The sequence below is a fragment of the Hemiscyllium ocellatum genome, chromosome 2 (assembly GCF_020745735.1).
Source record: "Hemiscyllium ocellatum isolate sHemOce1 chromosome 2, sHemOce1.pat.X.cur, whole genome shotgun sequence".
NCBI lineage: Eukaryota > Metazoa > Chordata > Chondrichthyes > Orectolobiformes > Hemiscylliidae > Hemiscyllium > Hemiscyllium ocellatum.
Genome location: NC_083402.1, coordinates 35,050,308 through 35,069,776, shown reverse-complemented (window position 1 = coordinate 35,069,776; position 19,469 = coordinate 35,050,308). Strand labels below are relative to the sequence as shown.

Here is a 19,469-nt window from a genome sequence, read left to right as displayed (position 1 = left end):
TTAAATTTCAAACCTTTTCTTGTGCATTTTTGTTTCACAGCTTCCTTCTGACATATTCCTTCATGGCTGCCTTCCTACATGGGCAGGTCATTTTTTTTAAACTTTGATCAACTCTCTCGTTTAGTACACCATGTCACTTTCCTAACTTGCTTTACAACTGCAACTTGATGATATTAATATATGACAATGGATAATTCTCAGCTGATGCATTCAATTCTTTGAAACTTTGCTCTCAGCCCTATTTCTGGCCACCAGAACAAGGCAGTAACAGCACAGGCTTTATTGTATTTTTCTAAACAGTTTGTACAAACCTTTGCAGGGTCATGTTTAGATAGAAGATCAATGGTTTTCCTTGTAAATAAATGGGTTGAATATATGTTTGTATATTCAGCAGCAGGTTCTTCCCCATTACGCAAATCCAGTGCACAGCGAGTGACATTTAGCTTCTCAATGAAATAACAGCGCTTGTGGGTGTAATAATCCTCACTGCCCAACAAGTAACCTAAAATGCAAAATAAACAGGCATTAAAGCAACACAATATGGAAAATCATGAGGACTGGTATCTATCTGTAAGGTGAATCAACTTCTAAAAGATTAATTATATTTAACAAATCTCACATGAATATATTGATAATTATTGACAGCTGTGCTTTGTACAAAAAGAGTTGGGAGGTCATATTATGAGGATGGTATAGAGGAGATGTCAGAGGTACGTTCTTTATGCAGAGAGTTGTGAATGTATGGAATGCATTGCCAGCTATCATGGTGAAAGCAGAGTCATTAGGGACATTTAAACGACTGCTGGACATGCACATGGACAGCAGTGAACTGAGGGATGCGTAAGTTAGGTTATTTTATTTTAGATTAGGAATAATCCTCAGCACAACATTGTGGGCTGAGGATTCTGTGCTGTACTTTTCTATGTTCTATATTACAGCTGTACAAGACATTGGTTAAGCCACCTTTAGAATATTGTGCAATTCTGATTTCTTCCTATAGGAAAGATGTTGTGAAACCTGAAAGGGTTCAGAAAAGATTTACAAGGATGTTGCCAGGGTTGAAAGGTTTGAGATTTAGGGAGAGGCCGAATAAGCTGGGGCTATTCTGTCTGGAGGGTCTCAGGCTGAGGGGTAACCTTGTAGAGGTTTATAAAATCATGTGGGACATGGATATGGTGAACAGACAAGGTTTTTTCCCGGGGGTGTGGGAGTCCAGAACTAGAGGGCATAGGTTTAGGGTGAGAGGGGAAAGATATAAAAAGGGACTTTAGGGGCAACGTTTTCACGCAGTGGGTGGTCTGTGCATGGAATGAGCTGCCAGAGGAAGTGGTGGAAGCAAGTACAATTACAACATTTAAAAGGCATCTGGATGGGTATATGAATAGAAAGGGTTTAGAGGGATATGTGCCAAGTGCAGGCAAATGGAATTAGATTAGGTTAGCATATCTGGTCAGCATGGATGAGTTGGACTGAAGGGTCAGTTTCTGCGCTGTACACCTCCATGAGTCAATGGAAGGGGAAAGTTTGCCTCTAATTGGTAGCATTTTCAATGGCAAAATGGGCACCCAAGTGAGTCACACTAATTAGGGGTAATCACTGCTCTATCTTGAATTTGGGCCTAGTGTTATAAAATAAGGCTGGTATAGATTAAGAGTAGCTTTGTCAGTGCAGAACTTGATGGGCCAAAGGGTCTCTTCTCTACTGTACGGTCTATGAATTAGCCAGAGGAGATCTGAGTGTCCCCTAAACAGATGCAGGAAGAGGTGGAGGCTGGGAGAACATAAGGAAAGAAAGAGGAAAGATACAACAAGGAGAAACTCAGCGGGTCTGACAAGTGACAAAACAGAGTTAATGTTTCACATCCAGAGACCCTTCTTCGTAACAGGAAGAGGAAGGTTGTTCAAGGTGATGTGCTCAATTCAGCACCACTCGTGCAATATGGAACATTGTTTTGCAAAGTGAAAAGGAATTACATAGGGTAATGGTGAAACCACATCTGGACTACCGTGTGTAGGCTTCATCTCCTTATTTAGGAAAGGATGTAAGTGCAGAGCAGCGGTTCAGAGAAGATTCACTTGACAGATTCCTGGGTTGAGGGAGTTATCCGCAGAGGCAGGTTTGGGCCTTGCATCCATCGGAGTTTTGAAGATTCATAAATGATCATGTTGAAACACATAAAAGGTCCTGAGGAGACTTTGCAGGCTGGTTGCTTCCCTTGTGGGAGAAACCAGGGTGGGAGTATACAATTTAAAACTAAAACGAGACTCCCATTAAGATGAAGTGGAGGAGAACATTTCTTTTTCTCCAGCGAGCCATGAGTCTGAAGAATTCTCTTCAAAGAGCAATGGTGGAGGGACACTGAACATTTTTAAGGCAGAGGTGGCTGGATTCTTGACTAACAATGAAGTCCAAAAGGTAATCGGGGTCAGCAGGAAAGTAGAGTTGGGGCCACAGTCAAATTGCTTATTCGTATAGACATATGTAACACTCTTACTGGTGAGGGCACAGGTGTGGATAACCAGAGAGAGCAGAATGGAGCTGTGCTGCATTGTCACTATAATTCAGCAGCCTGCTCACACAGTTACTGTGGCCTCACATTAGAAGTAATCAATGCGAGATAGTAGAGGGTGGCAGACGCTAACAGAACGAGACCCCCAGCAAAAGCCTTGGGTTTTGTGAACGGCGTGCAAGGAAACATGCAGGGGAAAGAGACATGCAAACAAAAAAATCAAAGTTGTCAGCAAAAAGCTAGCATGAAGCTCATGGTGGGACAGTGGCACACTGTAACCAGGTGACAATGTGTCATAGCTGGGCACCGTTGAAACCATGTCATTTTTAGAATCTCAGCAGTATCCTGCAAAAAAAATCAAACAAGTACAGCTGACAATCATCAGGTGAAAACAATACTTGTTGGGAGGTGGTGGGAGAGGGGACATCTGAATGCACCACTCGTGGTGAAACTGCCCACCAAGCGGGCTCTGTAGGGACACCGACCTCACTCAGGCAGGAAGAACCTACTGACCACTAAAACCATGTGATGCTCCGAAAGAATCAACAGTAATTACCAAAAAAAGAATCAAATCCTCTCTGCGTTGGGTAGCACTCCTTCTTGTACATGCCCAAGTGCCACTTGCCTATCATGTGAGTCCTGTAGCCAACCTCCCTGAGTAGCTCAGGCAGTAGCTTTTCATCCAACGGGAGGCAGTATGGTTGACAGGGCCAGATAATTTCATGTTGTAAACCTGTGTGAATCTGGAGAGAAACCACGAAACATTAATCTGCAGGTGGCTGAGTGTGAAAGCACGGTTGCTATGCAACACATGACACCACTGTATGATAAAAAGAGTGCTTCGAAATTGCTCAGACACATTAGAGCCCAGCAGATGCAGCCAATTGTCTTCTGCACAATGCAAAGAAAATTAGGCTAGAGGACTCGACAATATTTTAATGACGTCTTAAAATAAATCTTTCAGTCAAGCTCCTGGCTGATTGCCCTCATATCTGTAGGTGGAAGATTTGCAGCATTTATTAAGTGAAGAGTTTTGCATAAATGTAAGTTGCTGTGGTTTCACGCATAAAGATTTATTCTACCTCTATGGAAGAATGATGATAAGCTTCAGAACCTGGAATGGGAGTAAACTTGTTGGCAACCCAATGTGCTCACCCTGAGCAACAAACAGTCATAGTGATCTGGGAGCTTGTGACATTGACTTTGCAATACCCACTTCACTGTGGACAGGCAGCAGATGGAGGCCAGGGGAGAATGCACTTCCTTCCGGAAAAAAGGAGTCAGACTGTGACCCCAGAATCCATCAGTTTGGTTTCACCAGGAGGAACAGGATCAGGACCATACTCTCTCAACTTCCCGTGGGTGTTAATGGAGGACTGAGGTCCTTACATCCACATCTTGGTCATTACTAATAGGCCAGTGTCATCTGCAGTCACTAGTTTTAGGTTCCGACTGTAGCGAGTGGCTGCAGAAGGTATACTCTGTGTGTCAGTGATGGAGGGAGTAAATGGTGATACTGAGTGGGCTCAATGAAGTTCCACCAAGTGTGTGGCTTCGTCAAGCTTCTTCACTATTGTTAGATCGAACACTCATCTAGACAAGTGGGGAATATTCCATCTCATTACTGACTTTTGAGCATGGGAGTCAGTGGGGAGTGAGGAGATCAGGTTACCCACTGCAGAATTCCCAGCCTCTGACCTGCTCTCGCAGCCACAACATTTGTGTGGCTAGTCCAGTCCGGTTTCTAGTCAATGGCAACCCCCATGATGTCGACAGAATCGGAACACAAACTGTTTCAGGACCCGAGGAATCTCAAATGGTGCTGAACACCATGCACTATTCAGTAGCCCAACAAAGAGAGAGAAAAAATGTTACTTGGAATCTTGGTACCTGGTTATACAAGAGAAAATCTTATTTGCAAGTCTTCCTTTTTCTTGTTACTATATCCCTCTGGTATGTTTTGTTTATTTGTCTAGTCTTGATCCATTTAGTTTCCAGTGTCTTTTGAGAAGTTTGAACAAAAGAACCCCTATTTTGGAAGTTGTTGCTACACAAAACCTCTGATCCCACATCACTGCTACCAACGGACAGGTGAAGGTCCAGTTGGTCCAGAGAACCAACTCAGAGGGAAGAGAGAAAGAAAGAAAGAGAGGACGGGAGAGAGGAAGGAAGGAAGAAAGACACAGAGAGAGAAAGAGACACGCACAGAGAGAGACAGAGACAGACACACACGCACACAGAGAGCGAGAGAGAGAGAGAGAGACACACACACATGCACAGAGAGACACACACAGAGACAGAGACAGATACACACACACAAAGAGAGAGAAAGAGACAGACAGAGAGTCACATTCACACACAAAGAGCGAGAGACAGAGAGACATGCAGAAAAGACACACACACACACAGATAGACAGACAGACAGAGAGAGAGACACAGAGAGAGGCACCCACACAAAGACAGAGAGAGAGACACTCACACACAGAGACAGAGAGACAGAGAGAGACAAGTGGTGGTGACTTCAGCCTGAGAGTCAGCATGCCTCAAGCAGGGGGGCAGTTTGTAAAAGAGAGTCCTTCATGGTAACCTCAGCCAATGAACCCACACTGATCTCCAGCATCTGCAGACCTCATTTTTTACTTACTGTGGGCATCAACACCAGCCATTCAGCCAACTAAGCTACACAGCCTCGAGGGGCCAAATGGCATATTCATGGAACCATATAGTACAGAAAAGGCCCTTTGAGTCTGTACCAACAAAAATGCACTACCACCTGCACTAGTCCCAATTTCTCACACTACCTTTGAATATTAATGACAATTCAAGTGCTCATCCAAGTACTTCTTAAAAAGGTTTGATATTTCTGTTTCTCCTACCGTCCCTGACTCCCGCTATCCTCTGGTGAAAAGGATTTCCTCAAATTCCGATTAGAAATTATGCCCCTTTGTTATTGATCCTTCAACCAAAAGGGATCAGTTTTTTTTATTTTCTATGTTTCTAAGAACAAATGACAAAACCTCTTCGGAGTTTGAAATGTTTGCAGGTGAGTGGTGCCACAAACACCATTTTGTTTAATCATTGCAATTAGTTCATAAAACTTCAAAGTTATATGTTGTTTGAAGAGTAGCACAATGATGGAGTAACAGACCGGACACATCTCATTGATTTCTAGCGATTTCAGTTTTGACCTCCCCCAGCTCAGCCTGACCACACCAACTCCAATCTTTCCCCAAGATTCACAGTCACAATGCCCATGCCTTTCCTTTGTTTGAAGGACAATTTGTTTTCTCTAACTTGCAGACCCCTTAGGCTGAAAGATTGGTAGGTGAAGCCTATTTGGAGTCACTACAGTTCATCTCCAAGGATGCACAGTAATCTTTAGAAGAATTCCCTCAGGGCAGGAAAGATGGATCACACTATGTTCACAGATAACCCTTCTCTGATAAGCTCACATTACACACAACAGGCAAGCAGCATGTTATCTTCTGGCAATACCATTGATACCTGACCTCTCCTACTTTTAACAATTTAAAAGCAATCTCTTTGATGTGTTCACCTCCTCCAGTTTTACTTTATTTGGCAGAGTAAAGCAGGACAGGAGAACACTTTATAACGCAGTCGAACAACACATCGTATGTTTGTACTAATATGCAGAGATTCAAAAGATCTCAATGAAACTTTGTAGAGATCTCACTATCCCATGCCAACTGCTGAAGACATTTTGCTACAATTTGCCAAGACAAAGGACTTGACTGCCCTCTCTGTGGAAAGTTAAACATCACACAACACCAGGTTATACAACAGGTTTAACTGGAAGCACTAGCTTCCAATTAAACCTGCTGGACTATAACTTGGTGTTGTGTGATTTTTAACTCTGTAACCCCAGTCTGACACCGGCATCTCCAAATCATGACTCTCTGTGAAAGTTGGTTATTGGCAAGTGAATCTGGATAAAAACAGTATGCTAACTACATTCTGGGAACGATACCAGGGGCCCCATTTGCTAGTCCATGCCATTTGGCATTTCACCTGCTTTTGACATATAACACAGACAGCCAGAGATAGTTAGCAATCTATCCAGGGTAGAAACTACTACATTTGATCTATTGGTCCATAGACGTCGAGACCCAATGAAAGAAGTACAGAATCTGCTAGAGAGCGCTTATCAGATGAAGCCAAAACTGAACAGGAAAAAGATCCAATTGAAGACACCTCAGGTATAGGATCATCAACTGACAGCAAAAGGATTTGTTTGGATCTAATTTGGAACTAATTGTCCTGACACTATTAAATATAAAAGAGTTAGATCAACTGATGTCAATGACTACCAATGAGATTGTAGAACACCTGAATACCACTTCAGTCATTACATTATCATGAAATTATAATGGCACTCAATTCATAAATGAAGAATTCAGTCTCTTCATAAGAGATTGGGTAATTCAACTTCATACCTCACCTCCACACTATCCACGGTCAAACAGAAAGGTTGAGGCAGCAGTGGAAATGTGTTGCTGGTCAAAGCGCAGCAGGCCAGGCAGCATCTCAGGAATAGGGAATTCGACGTTTCGAGAATAAGCCCTTCATCAGGCCTGATGAAGGGCTTATGCTCGAAACGTCGAATTCTCTATTCCTGAGATGCTGCCTGGCCTGCTGTGCTTTGACCAGCAACACATTTTCAGCTGTGATCTCCAGCATCTGCAGACCTCATTTTTTACTTGACGCAGCAGTGGAACTTGCCAAAGCGGTCATAAAGAAATTGAGCAAATCCATTACAGACTTACATAACCCAATCCTTGAATGGAGAAATTAGACCCAATGAAGACATGGAATGTAGTCCAGTCCAAAGACTAATGTTGCACTGCACCTAAACTACTCTTCCAATAGTGAAAAAAGATTATTGAAGCCAGATGCGGGAATAGGTGTGTCAAAACTAAGGTGAAACAATAAAACCAAATGTCAGTTTGATAAAACTGCCAAATCATTGTCTGACCTGAGCATTGGAGAACCTGTCAGAGTGCAAACATTCCTCAACAAAAGTCAGTTCACATGGCAATCTGGGACCTGTGTACAGCCGTGGTTACCTTGATCATCCGCAGTAAATGTGGGACCAGGGTTAGGACGTATGGGCTCAAGCCTCTTCCACAATTTAATAAGGTTACGGCTGACGTGATTGAATCCTCAACACATACACCCTGGTAAACTTTTACCTCATATTTATCAAGGAGCTATCCACCTCGGCTTTAAATGGATGTTTACAGGTCGAGTGAGAGAGAACAGACTTGGCACATGGAATATAATGTAGGAAAACGCGTGCTTATACACTTTTTACAGGAAGAATAGGGGAGCTGAAAACTATTTAAAATGAAAAAGACTGAAGAAAGCTATAGAACAGACAGATTTGGAAGTTCTTGTCCTTGAATCACAAAAAGCAATCTTCCAAGTTCAGTGGGTAATAGAGTAGGCTAATGGAATGTTGGCATTTCAAAAGGAAATGAGTATAAAAGTAGAGAGGTTTCACTAAAACTATCCGAGATGCAGGTCAGACCTCAGCTGTAATATCATGAACAGCTTTGGGCCCCTTATCTATCCTGACATGAGAGGCAGTCCGTAAATGGTTGACTGGGCTGATACCAGGTATAGACAGACGGTCTTAGAAGGAAAGTTTGCATCGGTTGAGCTGGTACTGATTGGTAGTCGTTAAAAATCACACAACACCAGGTTTAGTCCAACAGGTTGGAAGCACTATCTTGCGAGGTACTGCTTCTTCATCAGGTGGTTGTGGAACATGACCCTACAACGCAGAATTTATTGCAAAATGGTTACAGTGTCATGGAGTTATATTAAACAACTTCAGTTAAACATCACAACACCAGGTTACAGTTCTTAAATTTAGATTAAGTCTTTCATCTTTTAGAATGGAATATGGTGGTTTAGGTTCTTTAATATATAAATCCTAGCATTAAAGAACCCAAGTGATGCTAATTCCCTTGTGGGAACATCTAGAACCATAGGACATCAGCTCAGAGGGCTGTTGAGGCTGAGTCAGAAGATGTTTTCAAGGCTGAGGTAGACAAATCTTCAATGAGTAAGGAAATCCAGGGGAATGGGAAAAAGGCAGGAAAGTGGAATTGATTACTATCAGATCAGCCATAAATAGTGGAGCAAACTCAATGAGCTGAACGGCCTATTTCTGTTTCTATGGTTTATTGTCTTAAAAATATTTAAAGCCTTCAATTACGCACCTTTTGAACAGAGTTCCAGAGACTGACAATCAATTAAGAAAATATTTTGCCTAATCAGTCTTAAATGGATAACCTCTTATTTTAAAGCGACATGCCTTAGTTTGAAATTGTTCCAATACAAGAAACATCCTGTCCACAGCAAGGCTATGAGGCCACCTTAGGATCTTAGTTGTTTCAATCACATCACCTCTTATTCGTCAAAACTCCAAGAGATATAAGTCTAGACAGTCCAAAAACTTTCCTCATAAGACAACCTATCATTCTAGATCGTGGTGAGTAAACCTTCACTAATTTGTTTCCAACACATTAACATCCTTCCTTAAGGGGACCAATACTATGTACAATATTCTAGATGTGGTCTCATCAGTGTCCTATATAACTGAAGCATAACCTTCCTCCTTTTGTGTGAATGACCATATATATCACTGCAACCACAGATATTTATATATAACTAGAGAAACTCGCCCTGTACTAAAGACAATAGATCAGGATGGAAATACATCACCACTTGCACAGAAGGTAGAATGATCATCTATCCTAGAGGTCCCCTGTGCAGCAATGGGTCAGCAACAAGTTACCACAATAACAGTGCTCACTGCGAGAAATGAACAAATACCAGAGAAATTTCAATGACTACATGCAGTTGTGCCATTAGGAAACCCGCAGTATTTAAAAGATTATCCATGCAATGTACATACAGAAACTAATAAAAAGCGAAACTTTTGCTAACACATGTATTAATAAAACATCATTCTAACTGTGACCACGTTAGTAACCTGTAATATCAAATTCTCAAATGAAAAAGGGGAAAGTTTGGAGAAATGCAATTGCCCTAGTTGACTTGCCATAGTCATGTGACTTTCAGCTCTGTTGTAAATGCCTGTGCCTGTCATAGTTGTTAAACATACATCACTGGGAACATTCACGTTGCTCAGAGTTAGATCAGTGCTGATCTCCCGAGAGGATTGTGGGGCTGAATGACAGACAGGAAGGGCTTTGAAAATAAGGATGCGACTTTTAAAATCAAGTCGTTACTGTCTTCTTTTGGCTCCCAGTTAAGCAAACACAGGGTTGCTAAAAGTGAGCAGGACTGGGTGAGAGTTTAGACGTGAAAAACAGAGTTTTGGATATCCGCCCAATTATTAAGAGTACATTTTGGAAGACTGGCTCGGGGTGCACAGGAATTATATCTCGAGGTGACAAAGGCAAGGAAGCTTCAGGAGATGAGCTGGGACTGGACAACACTAGGTAATGTTACAAAGCTGGAAAAGAGCACATGAATGTGCAGTTTAGATAAGGAAATAATTTTGAACAGTCCCAACCTCAGCCCTAGACAAGAGCAGAGAAGGAAGAACAATTCAATACAAATAGCCATCAAATTACCATTTAATTTCAGGGTGGTGGTGCCTGAACTGTGCAATGAAAAGATTCGTACTGCTTCAGTGATCTGTAGTTGGGTCATTGCTGGGTCAAAGTAAATTGCACAAGTTTTCCACTGTAGCTGACTGGAGAAAGCATTGGGGAGACACTGGCAAGGAACAGGGAAAGAGTTGTGCAGTAGCAGCACCACCTAGTGTTTTATTTTTAAACTGCTGCTGCTGCTGATGGCTTGGGAACAAATCTGCTCACCTCGTTAAGAAGAAATTACACCCTTATCCTGAGAGTCCAACTCAGTGCAGATATTGGAGGGAGTTTCTGGATCACAATTATTTAATCTCTCACGCTGCAGTTCAGGAGGTGAAAGCTGGGAAAATCAGGCAAAGTGGAACAGGTTCCTGCAGCCTGGGATTGTAATAGAGATTGTGGGTGAATCCCAGAATTATGGACCACCCCATACACCAACAGGTGGACCTTCACCTCTCTGGATCTTCTCTCTGTCTTACCTATTGAATGTTCACAGCATTTTCTGTTCTTGATCAACACAAGAGTTTCAAAGGCATTGTAGCATCCTCCGCCTAAGGTCCCCGAGGCAAAAGAGGGAGGGCTCAGACACGGACAGAACTCTCTGTTGGGGATCCCCATTGCCCAGCAGTAAACAAGCACATCAGGATGTGTCTGGCCAGTGGATGGTAGAGTCAAGGCGGATGGTGTGCAGCATCTGCCTATACAAAACCCATCGTTTCACAAGCTGAAAGGACACACACAACACATATTCAGGAAGCAGCTCAGCCTATGGAGCACAGGTATCGGGGGAAGGTATGGGATCCTGGGGCCAATGTAAAATTCCATTAAAGGCAGACGGGATCCCATCACACACCTGAACATCCTCCAACTAGTGCACGATGTCAGGTCTGAGCACTGCCGTTTTAAGGCATCGGCTGGAATTGGCTGTGATCCGAATGCCCACCACTGCAGTGTGTGCCGATTCCTGAGGCAGCACCCATCCCAGGCCCCCACCACCCAGCATGTCCCCCACCTTGGTCACACCCATAGCCACTGCCTTCCCCTCCGCCAGCCATTCAAACCCGTGGTAGGAGTGGGGGTCCAGATTCCTGGGCAACAGCTCTGTTGATAGTTGCAACGCCGATAGAGCGTAGGCACAGCCCAAGTCATACATGCTCCAGCCATTGATCAGGTCCTGGTAAAAGGCAGGCAGCCTCTCGTGTCTTAAATGAGGTCATGCAGCCAGCTGAAAATATTTGTCACCAGAATGCGCCACCTGCGAGGGGGGTATGGCTTGACGTAAAAGGTAACACTACAGGGCCTGAAGACCAAAAGTTTCCACGTGGGTGCAGAGGCACATCAGCGACTGACCACCCTCCTCGACAGGGAGACTCAGAACCTCTGCCATGACCTCGTGCATCTTCTTGTCCCAGAAGAAATAAACCAACATCCTGTGGATTTTATGACAAAACCAGTAGGAGCGAGCTCTTGGAGCCGAGGGGAGCCAAGAGTTTGGCCTCAGCTCCTGCCAATTCCTGGATTCCTCAGCCAAGCTGAAATCAGACCTCAGATAGTGGCGATGAGTGGTGTTCCTTCTGAGTTCCCCGGATCTCCTCCAGCAAGAAATCTCCTCACCACGGACCAACCAGGAGGCCGAAACATTTGGCCCATTTGATCATGACAAAAGACATTGCTGAGTACGCCACCTGGCACTTGTGCCTCCTCCCCAGGGCGGCCAGTCAGGTCGGTGAGCGTGAGGAGCAGTGTAAGCTGAAAGAACCACCCCAAGTGCCCGGCTCAGGCACAGCCAACCCTGACAACATCCTCCGCACAGGGCATATAACTGGCCAGACAAGGGGTGGCCCTGACGTCCTCCTCTCCCAAAGGAAAGGGATAATGTCAGGGACCCATTAATTTTAATCAGATACTCTGCAGCAGTGTACAAAAGTCAGATCTTGGCATTGAACTGTGTCCCGAGCCCAAATGCTCGCAGAGTCCTGAGCAGATACTCATGATCGACCCTGGTCGAGGGACAGGAAGATGCTCGATAGACCAGTCCTCTGGGAGAAATGAATCAGGTTCCAGACCAGAAGGACCTTGTTGTGGAGCCTCCAGCCCAGGACCGTGCATGACTGGTCAGAATCGATCGTGTGGTTCTGCATTGATTCCAGGCAAGATGACAACACCCTCGTGAAAACTTTGTAATCTGTGCTGAGGATGGAGAGCAGATACTAGTTCTTAAGTGAACAAAAGTCCCATCTTCGGCAGCAGCATAGTGACCGCCTTGCACCAAAAAAGGGGCACCTCTCTGGCAAAAATCATTCCTCCAGGACCCAAACATAATTGCTAGGATGTAGTTCACTGACAATAAAATACCTCCCCCACCAGTTACAAAGTCAGCAATATACTTTAGAAGCACAATGTTAATAAATCCCTTGATGATTGTGGGTCTTATTCCAACCACAGAACTTGAGTACATAACCTAGGCTGGTTCTTCAGTGTTTGATGGAAGGAGTTATTCGGAGTTTCAACTATCGTAATTGAGATGAGACACTGAAATCGCATCTGCCTATTCAGGTTAGGCATGACATTATTATTATTCTATTGGTACTGTTCAAAGGAGGCAGATATGATGGGCCAGAAGGCCTTGATCCACACTGTAATAATTTTGACTGTCTGCTGGTCAGTGATCAAACCAAGGCTTTTCTCTCAACCAACAGCAAACAGAACAACTGATCTTTCAGATTTTGTGGGATCTTGCTGTGGGAAAGCAACACCTTTTTTTCTGGCATATGTTCAGACATGCAGAGTTATTATAAATTTGCCTTGAGAGGGGAGGGGAAGCATGGTGGCTCAGTAGTTGGCACTGCTGCCTCACAGCACCAGGGACCCAGGTTCGATTCCTGCCATGGGCTACTGTCTGTGTGGAGTTTGCACATTCTCCCAATATCTGTGTGGGTTTCCTCTGGGTGCTCTGGTTTCATCTATAATCAGGTGAATCGGTCATGCTAAACTGCCTATAGTGTTAGGTGCATTAATCAGGGGTAAATATAGGGTAGGGAAAATGGGTGTGGGTGGATTACTCTTCAGAGGTTTGGTATGGACTTGTTGGGCCAGATAGCCTGTTTCCATACATTTTTCTGAAGTCACTTCTGTGTGCTATCCAATGAGAAATGATGCCATTGCTAATTACTTCCAATTGTAAGCAGACTCAAGGTTTTAGGTTTTTAGTTTTACAGATTTACGCACTCAACCTGGCTGTTTTTAAAAAATTTTATTAAACAATCCAGTTTACAAAACAATTAACACTAACAGCTGCATACAGAGAAACAGCAATTTTACAAGGGAGAGGGATGGCAAAGTCAGGTCCCAAACCCTAATGTTCAACCAGTTCTTAGGGAAATGAGGGCAAACTTCAAATCTCAGTTTCAATCATTAGAAAGCAGTAACAAGGACATTTGTACATATAAGACAGTCCAATTACATAAGAACAGTGCATACAATACAGACCCCAGCAAGTCACCCATCCCTCCCACCTTCCGGCAACTCGAAGGCAGCCCACCCCTACACCCCATCCGGTTCTCAGTCCACCCCATGCTCCTTCCAGTTCTCGGTCCGCCCTGACACACCTTCCAACCACATCTAGGACAGCCCACCCTGCTTCCCTAAACCCACCACCTTCCAACTTCCCTAACCGCCCTTCGCAGCTACCCAGCTGTTTATAAGAGGCTTTTTACAGTCGAGACGCAATTTTATACACAAACCATTGGCTTTGAATTAAGCCTTTGAGTTGATACATCATGTAACAATTTCAGAACAATAATGCAGTAGTATTATGAAATTATGTAGCAGTCAGGAACAGACACCTGAATAGAGACAGCAGAAATATTATAATTGAGGAGATAAGAATTACTAAATCAGCAGCTAATAAAGCTGCATTTTATTTCTCTCAATATACTACCTGCAGTTTAAAAGTACAGTTAGAAGCAGATTATGGGAGCAGAAACAAGACTGTCCTTGGCTCATAACGTCACAGAGACACTTAGGAATAAAGGCCTGATAAGGCAAACTCTCTAAAACACACTCTAAGATTCAAATAGCACTCTGTCATTTCAGGTTTTAAGAATAACCTGCTCTGGCCTACAGAGAAATCCTGCTGTTACCCACAGAACAGTAGTACCCTGCTCTGCTGCCACCTCACTTTTATCGTATTGCTGTCACAAAACTAGGTTCCCTGCGCTACATCCACTTCGTTGATTTCTGGTCCTCATGGTAAACTTCCTGCATTCAATGAGCGCCTCATCTTCTGCCTAGGAACCCTCCAACTACACGGGATGAATGTAGATTTCTCCAGCTTCCTCATTCCCCCTCCCCCCACATTATCTCAGGGGATTCAGGACCGCCCTCTTGACCTGCAATCTCCTTCCCGACCTCTCCGCCCCCACCCCCTCTCCGGCCTATCACCCTCACCCTCACCTCCTTCCACCTATCGTATTCCCAGCGTCCCTCTCCCAAATCCCCTTCCCCCCTATGTTTTATCTCAGCCTGCCTGCCACACCAGCCTCATTCCTGAAAAAGGGCGTAGGCCCAAAATATCGATTCTCTGCTCCTCGGATGCTGCCTGGCCTGATGTGTTTTTCCAGCACCACATTTTTCGACTTCCTACATTCAATCTCAGACTGTGTCTATTCTAGTTCTTGGTCTCCTTCTGGAGCCTGATGAAGGGCTTATGCTCGAAACGTCGAATTCTCTATTCCTGAGATGCTGCCTAACCTGCTGTGCTTTGACCAGCAACACATTTGCAGCTGTGATCTCCAGCATCTGCAGACCTCATTTTTTACTCCTTCTGGAGCCACAGGTTTTGCTAATCTGATCAAACTTTGTTTCAGATAATGCAAAAATAGCCGATCTAGTCCTGCTCACTACTATCCTGCACTGGACTGCTGCTGAATGGCTTTTGCTTTGCTGCTTCATTATCACATTGACTTCATTTATTTATTTATTTTTAAATAGGCTATGCATTTTACTGCTTTTAATACTGTTCATGTATCATTTTCTATTACCATGTAGAAAAACAGTTTGCTGACACTAACCGCTGGGTTGGACAGGCTGGTCTGCTTGTTCACCTCTGGGGTGCAGCTATCCTCCTCGGATGCTGCCTGACCTGCTGTGCTTTTCCAGCACCACACTCTTCAACTCTGATCTCCAGCATCTGCCGTCCTCACTTCCTCCCTGAATGCCAGTAACTGTCCTATTGATAATCGTGAGGCTTCAGCTTCATTTATTCTGTAAAACTACCCTTACTGGAATTTGCTCTTTCAGGTTTGACTGCTTCCTGATCTTGCCATTGTCTCCCTCAACTACACTAGTACTGTTGCTTCATCTTTAATCACTTCCCTGGTTTTTTTGATCTCAGTCCCACGGCTCCTTTGTGCCGTATTGGCACCACTGTTACTACCTCGGCCAGCCACCACCCACCGGATGCAAAGATCAGTCACTGCCAGCTCATGAAATCCCGACAATGTGAAAGCAGGCTATTCAGCCCATTAAGTCCACACCATTCCTCTGAGCAGCATCCCAACCAGACCCAACCCCCTTACCCTATCCCTGTAACCCTGCATTTCCCATAGTTAATTCACCTAGCCTGCTCATCTGTGGCCACTATGGGCAATTTCCCATGACCAATCCACATAATGTACACCTTCTTGGACTGTGAGGGGGAATCGGAGCACCCGGATGAAACCCACACAGATATGGGGCGAGTGTGCAAACAGGGTGTAATCAAACCCAGTTCTCTGGTGCTGTGAGGCAGCAGTGCTAACCACTGAGCCATCGTGCTGTCTCATAGACAGCTTTACCTTCATTGTCTCTTTTCATGTTGTGCAAACCTCCAACTATGATGGTCTAGCCCTTAACAGTTACTATAAACCCATAGGGCAGGTCAGAAACTTGAAACTCTGACCTTACCTGCTGACTCATGAAGTCAGGAGTGTAATGGATTCCCTCCACTTACCCAAATGGGTACAGTCAAAACATTCAACAGCATGCAGGTGAACACAGCCCACTAGACTGGCACCTCAACTACCACCTTAAATATTCCCTCTCTCTACCACTGACAGTGATAGGATATTATATGATGCCAAATGAAAATAGATGCCATAAATAATTTCTTCTCCATTAAAACCCCTGACCTTTCAGATCCACCATCAACAGTCTGATCCTCCACTGTCACTGTATCATCAGTCTCTTGTATAACAGCAAGTGCAGGAAGAGCTACCATTTGCTCTGAAGACTCTAACCAACAACAGGATTACAACACTGCCATCAATTCCAATCTTCTCCATTGCTACAATTGAGCAAGATCCTTTGCAAACTTGTTACCCCATTTAATCCTGAGCTGTGCCTCCAAATCCACAGGATCTCTGTCATAGTGAAAGTGTCTGCTTCCACGACCAGGAATGGCCCACTGCTGTCTCAGGTCCCTTGCTGCTGTCAAGTTGAACTCTCAGTCACAACTCTCTGCAGATATCAGTTCATTCTAAACTCTGCTGCCTGCCCTGTTAGCACCATACAGATTGTTCTCAAATTGTTTTGTGTGTGTGTGTGTGTGTGGCTTCATAAAAATGTTTTAAGATACTGCACACTGAAAACGAGGAGGATTATTTTCCATGCTCAAAACTGTTATATATCAGTTATCCCATCCAGCACAGACGCCCTAACAGGTAAAAATTATGAAATTCTTAAACCATCACCAAAGTCCTTTTGCAGCATCACTCTCATTATCTCTATGACATTTCTGAGCCCTATCACATATCCTCCTACATATCTTGTTCCCCTCCACTCAATTAAATCATTCAGCTCCTAAACTGACATTTTCTAAACAGCTACACATTTAAGAATAAAGTCTTACCACAATCATGACCCTTATCTTCACCACCCTTCAACTGCTTCACATCCTCTACATAAAAAAAAATCCTTTACTCTCTTGCAGTAAATGCCAACTTTATTCTTCTCCCACTGGGGATGGGCAAAACACACTGGGAACTAGCAAATTACTGCAAATGCTGGAGTTTGAAAACACCAAATGCTGGAGATCACAGTGGGTCAGACAACATCTAACATTTCACTGACTGGAAACGTTAACTTGCTCTCTCTGAATGGATGCTGCCTAACCGGCTGTGGTCTCCAACACTTTTTGCTTTCACACGCACTCAGGGATTTTGTTGATGGGCTTCACAATATCAGAAGCCCGTAGTTAACTCCCAATAAGACAGTGCATCTTCCTCAGGCTCAAATACTTTTGCAAAGTTACGCTTTAGATAGTTATTACTATCATCCCTAACCCTCCCTCACAAGATCCCTATCTGATCTCCTCTGTTGGAAATGTTAGAAGTCTCTACTTAATTAGATGTGGATGTGAATAGCAACGCCTTTGCTGTAGGCGGCTGATCTATCCCTACCTGGTACCTGCCAGTCAGTAACTGGCTCCGTGAGGGTGTACACAGGGGCTGCACATAGTAGTTTTGCAGCCTGACCCCCTGAGCTGAGAGCTGGTCCAGGACTGGCGTCCGGATCTGGGAGCCGTGGTACCCGATGTCGTTCCAGCCATAATCGTCGGCCAGGACGAAGATGATGTGCGGCTGGGAAGCCTCCGAGAGGCAGAGGGCGGTGGAAAGGACGAGCCAGCGGAACCCGAAACACAACCCCATGGAGCCAGCTCCAACCCCCAGCCGCCTCCAACACCCGGAAGACAGCAACTTCCAGCCGCACTGTCATATGACTGGGTCCCGTGATCGCTTCATCTCTCATTCATGTCTCCAATAAAACTCCACAGATTGACAGCGACGTCTCTGTGTTTGAGAGGGCAGTGCCCACGTTAGAATAAATAATCCACATCGTGGATTAATTCATCCATTTGTGCACTGTAACTTTTACTGTAACTTAGTCCCTTACGAAACAAACTTTATAACTGTATAGGAACATGGGACGGCTCTTGGTTCCTCAGTGGTAGTGACCCTCCCTCTGAGCCAGGAGGCCTGGTGTAAGTCTCACCTGCTCCAGAGGTGTGTCACAATATCTGAACAGGCTGATTAAAAATAGGAAGGAGAAACAGGTGCAGTAGGCAGTTTGACTCCAACATGCCCTATCGTACAACTAGATCATGTCTTCTACTTCAAGGCCACTTCCTCTGCAGGTCACTTGAAATCTTTAACATCCACATCAGTGTGCCTTGAACACACTTAAGGACTGACACTCCTGTGATGTACAGAATTTCAGGCTCTCGGTGAAGAATTCTCCTTTTTAAACACACGTCCTCTCATTGTTAAATGGCCTCCCACCTTCCTGTGGCTGTGATGGAGGGAGGTGGTGTGTGGGAGGTGGTGTGAGGGCCTGCCTTTACTGTGGCTGTGGTGAAGGGAGGCATGTGAGGGCCTGTTGCAGTGAAATGTGGATCCAAATGTCTGTTCCTTGTGGCCGTAGTGGCTGCAGTTTTAATGAAGGCTTTGTGGTCAGTGGGTGTGGTCTGTCCCTCCTGGCAGTGGTGATGTTGTGGCGGTTCAGGTCCATTCCTTATTGCTATGAAGGCAATGTGGCAGCTTCAGGCGGCAGCTGAAGTGGCGGCAACTTCAGCGTCAGCAACGTGGTGGGCCTGGTCTGTCTCCCCTTCGCTGTCGGTTTCGGCAGCGTAGTGGACCCGGTCTGACCCCCCTTCGCTGTTGGTTTCGGGAGTGTGGTGGGCCTGGTCTGGAAATCTTTGCTTTGGTGTCCACAGGGGCAGCTTTGGTGGCGATGTCCCTTAGCCACTCCAGTAACCCAGCAACATTGGAGGAAATAAAAGTTTTGTGTCCTAACATTGTCTCATTTATTTCTTTTTATAATTTCTGTACATGGCAACTTTTTTCATAAATACAAGTGACAATAAATTGCTATTCAATTCTATTCTATAAGGTGAAATGTCCTTTCAGCACCCACCTTGTTAAAATCCCTCCAAATCTGATGTCTTTCAATCGGATCATTTGACATTCTTTTAAACTCCATTGGCCCACACTCATCCTGTCCAATCTTTCCTTATGAGAGACCAACTACCAGCAACACCAACCTCATCTTGGGTATCAAATAAAACAACCCCCATTCCCCATTCCTAGTAAATCTTCTCTGAATTGCTAACACATTTACATCCTTCCTTAAATAAGGAGACCAATAGTGTAGACAGTACACCAGATGCGACCTCACCAACATTGCTTCTGTACCTACGCTTTCTGTGACTCATTTACATGATAATCACATCACTCTGTATCTCAGAGTTCTGCAATCTCCTTCCATTTAAATCC

General features: G+C 44.4%; 1 protein-coding gene across 1 annotated transcript in view; it reads right to left on the bottom strand.

The window, feature by feature from the left end:
• The window catches only part of arsb (arylsulfatase B), an 82,187-nt gene extending 64,300 nt beyond the window's left edge, over positions 1-17,887 (bottom strand). The window contains exons 1-3 of the mRNA XM_060843567.1: positions 17,598-17,887; positions 3,066-3,252; positions 312-502 (exon numbers count right to left, since the gene is read on the bottom strand). Of these exons, the coding sequence (XP_060699550.1) occupies positions 312-502; positions 3,066-3,252; positions 17,598-17,846 (627 nt within the window). The 5' untranslated portion in view covers positions 17,847-17,887. The remainder of the gene's footprint in view (positions 1-311; positions 503-3,065; positions 3,253-17,597) is intronic.
• Positions 17,888-19,469: the final 1,582 nt, after the last annotated feature.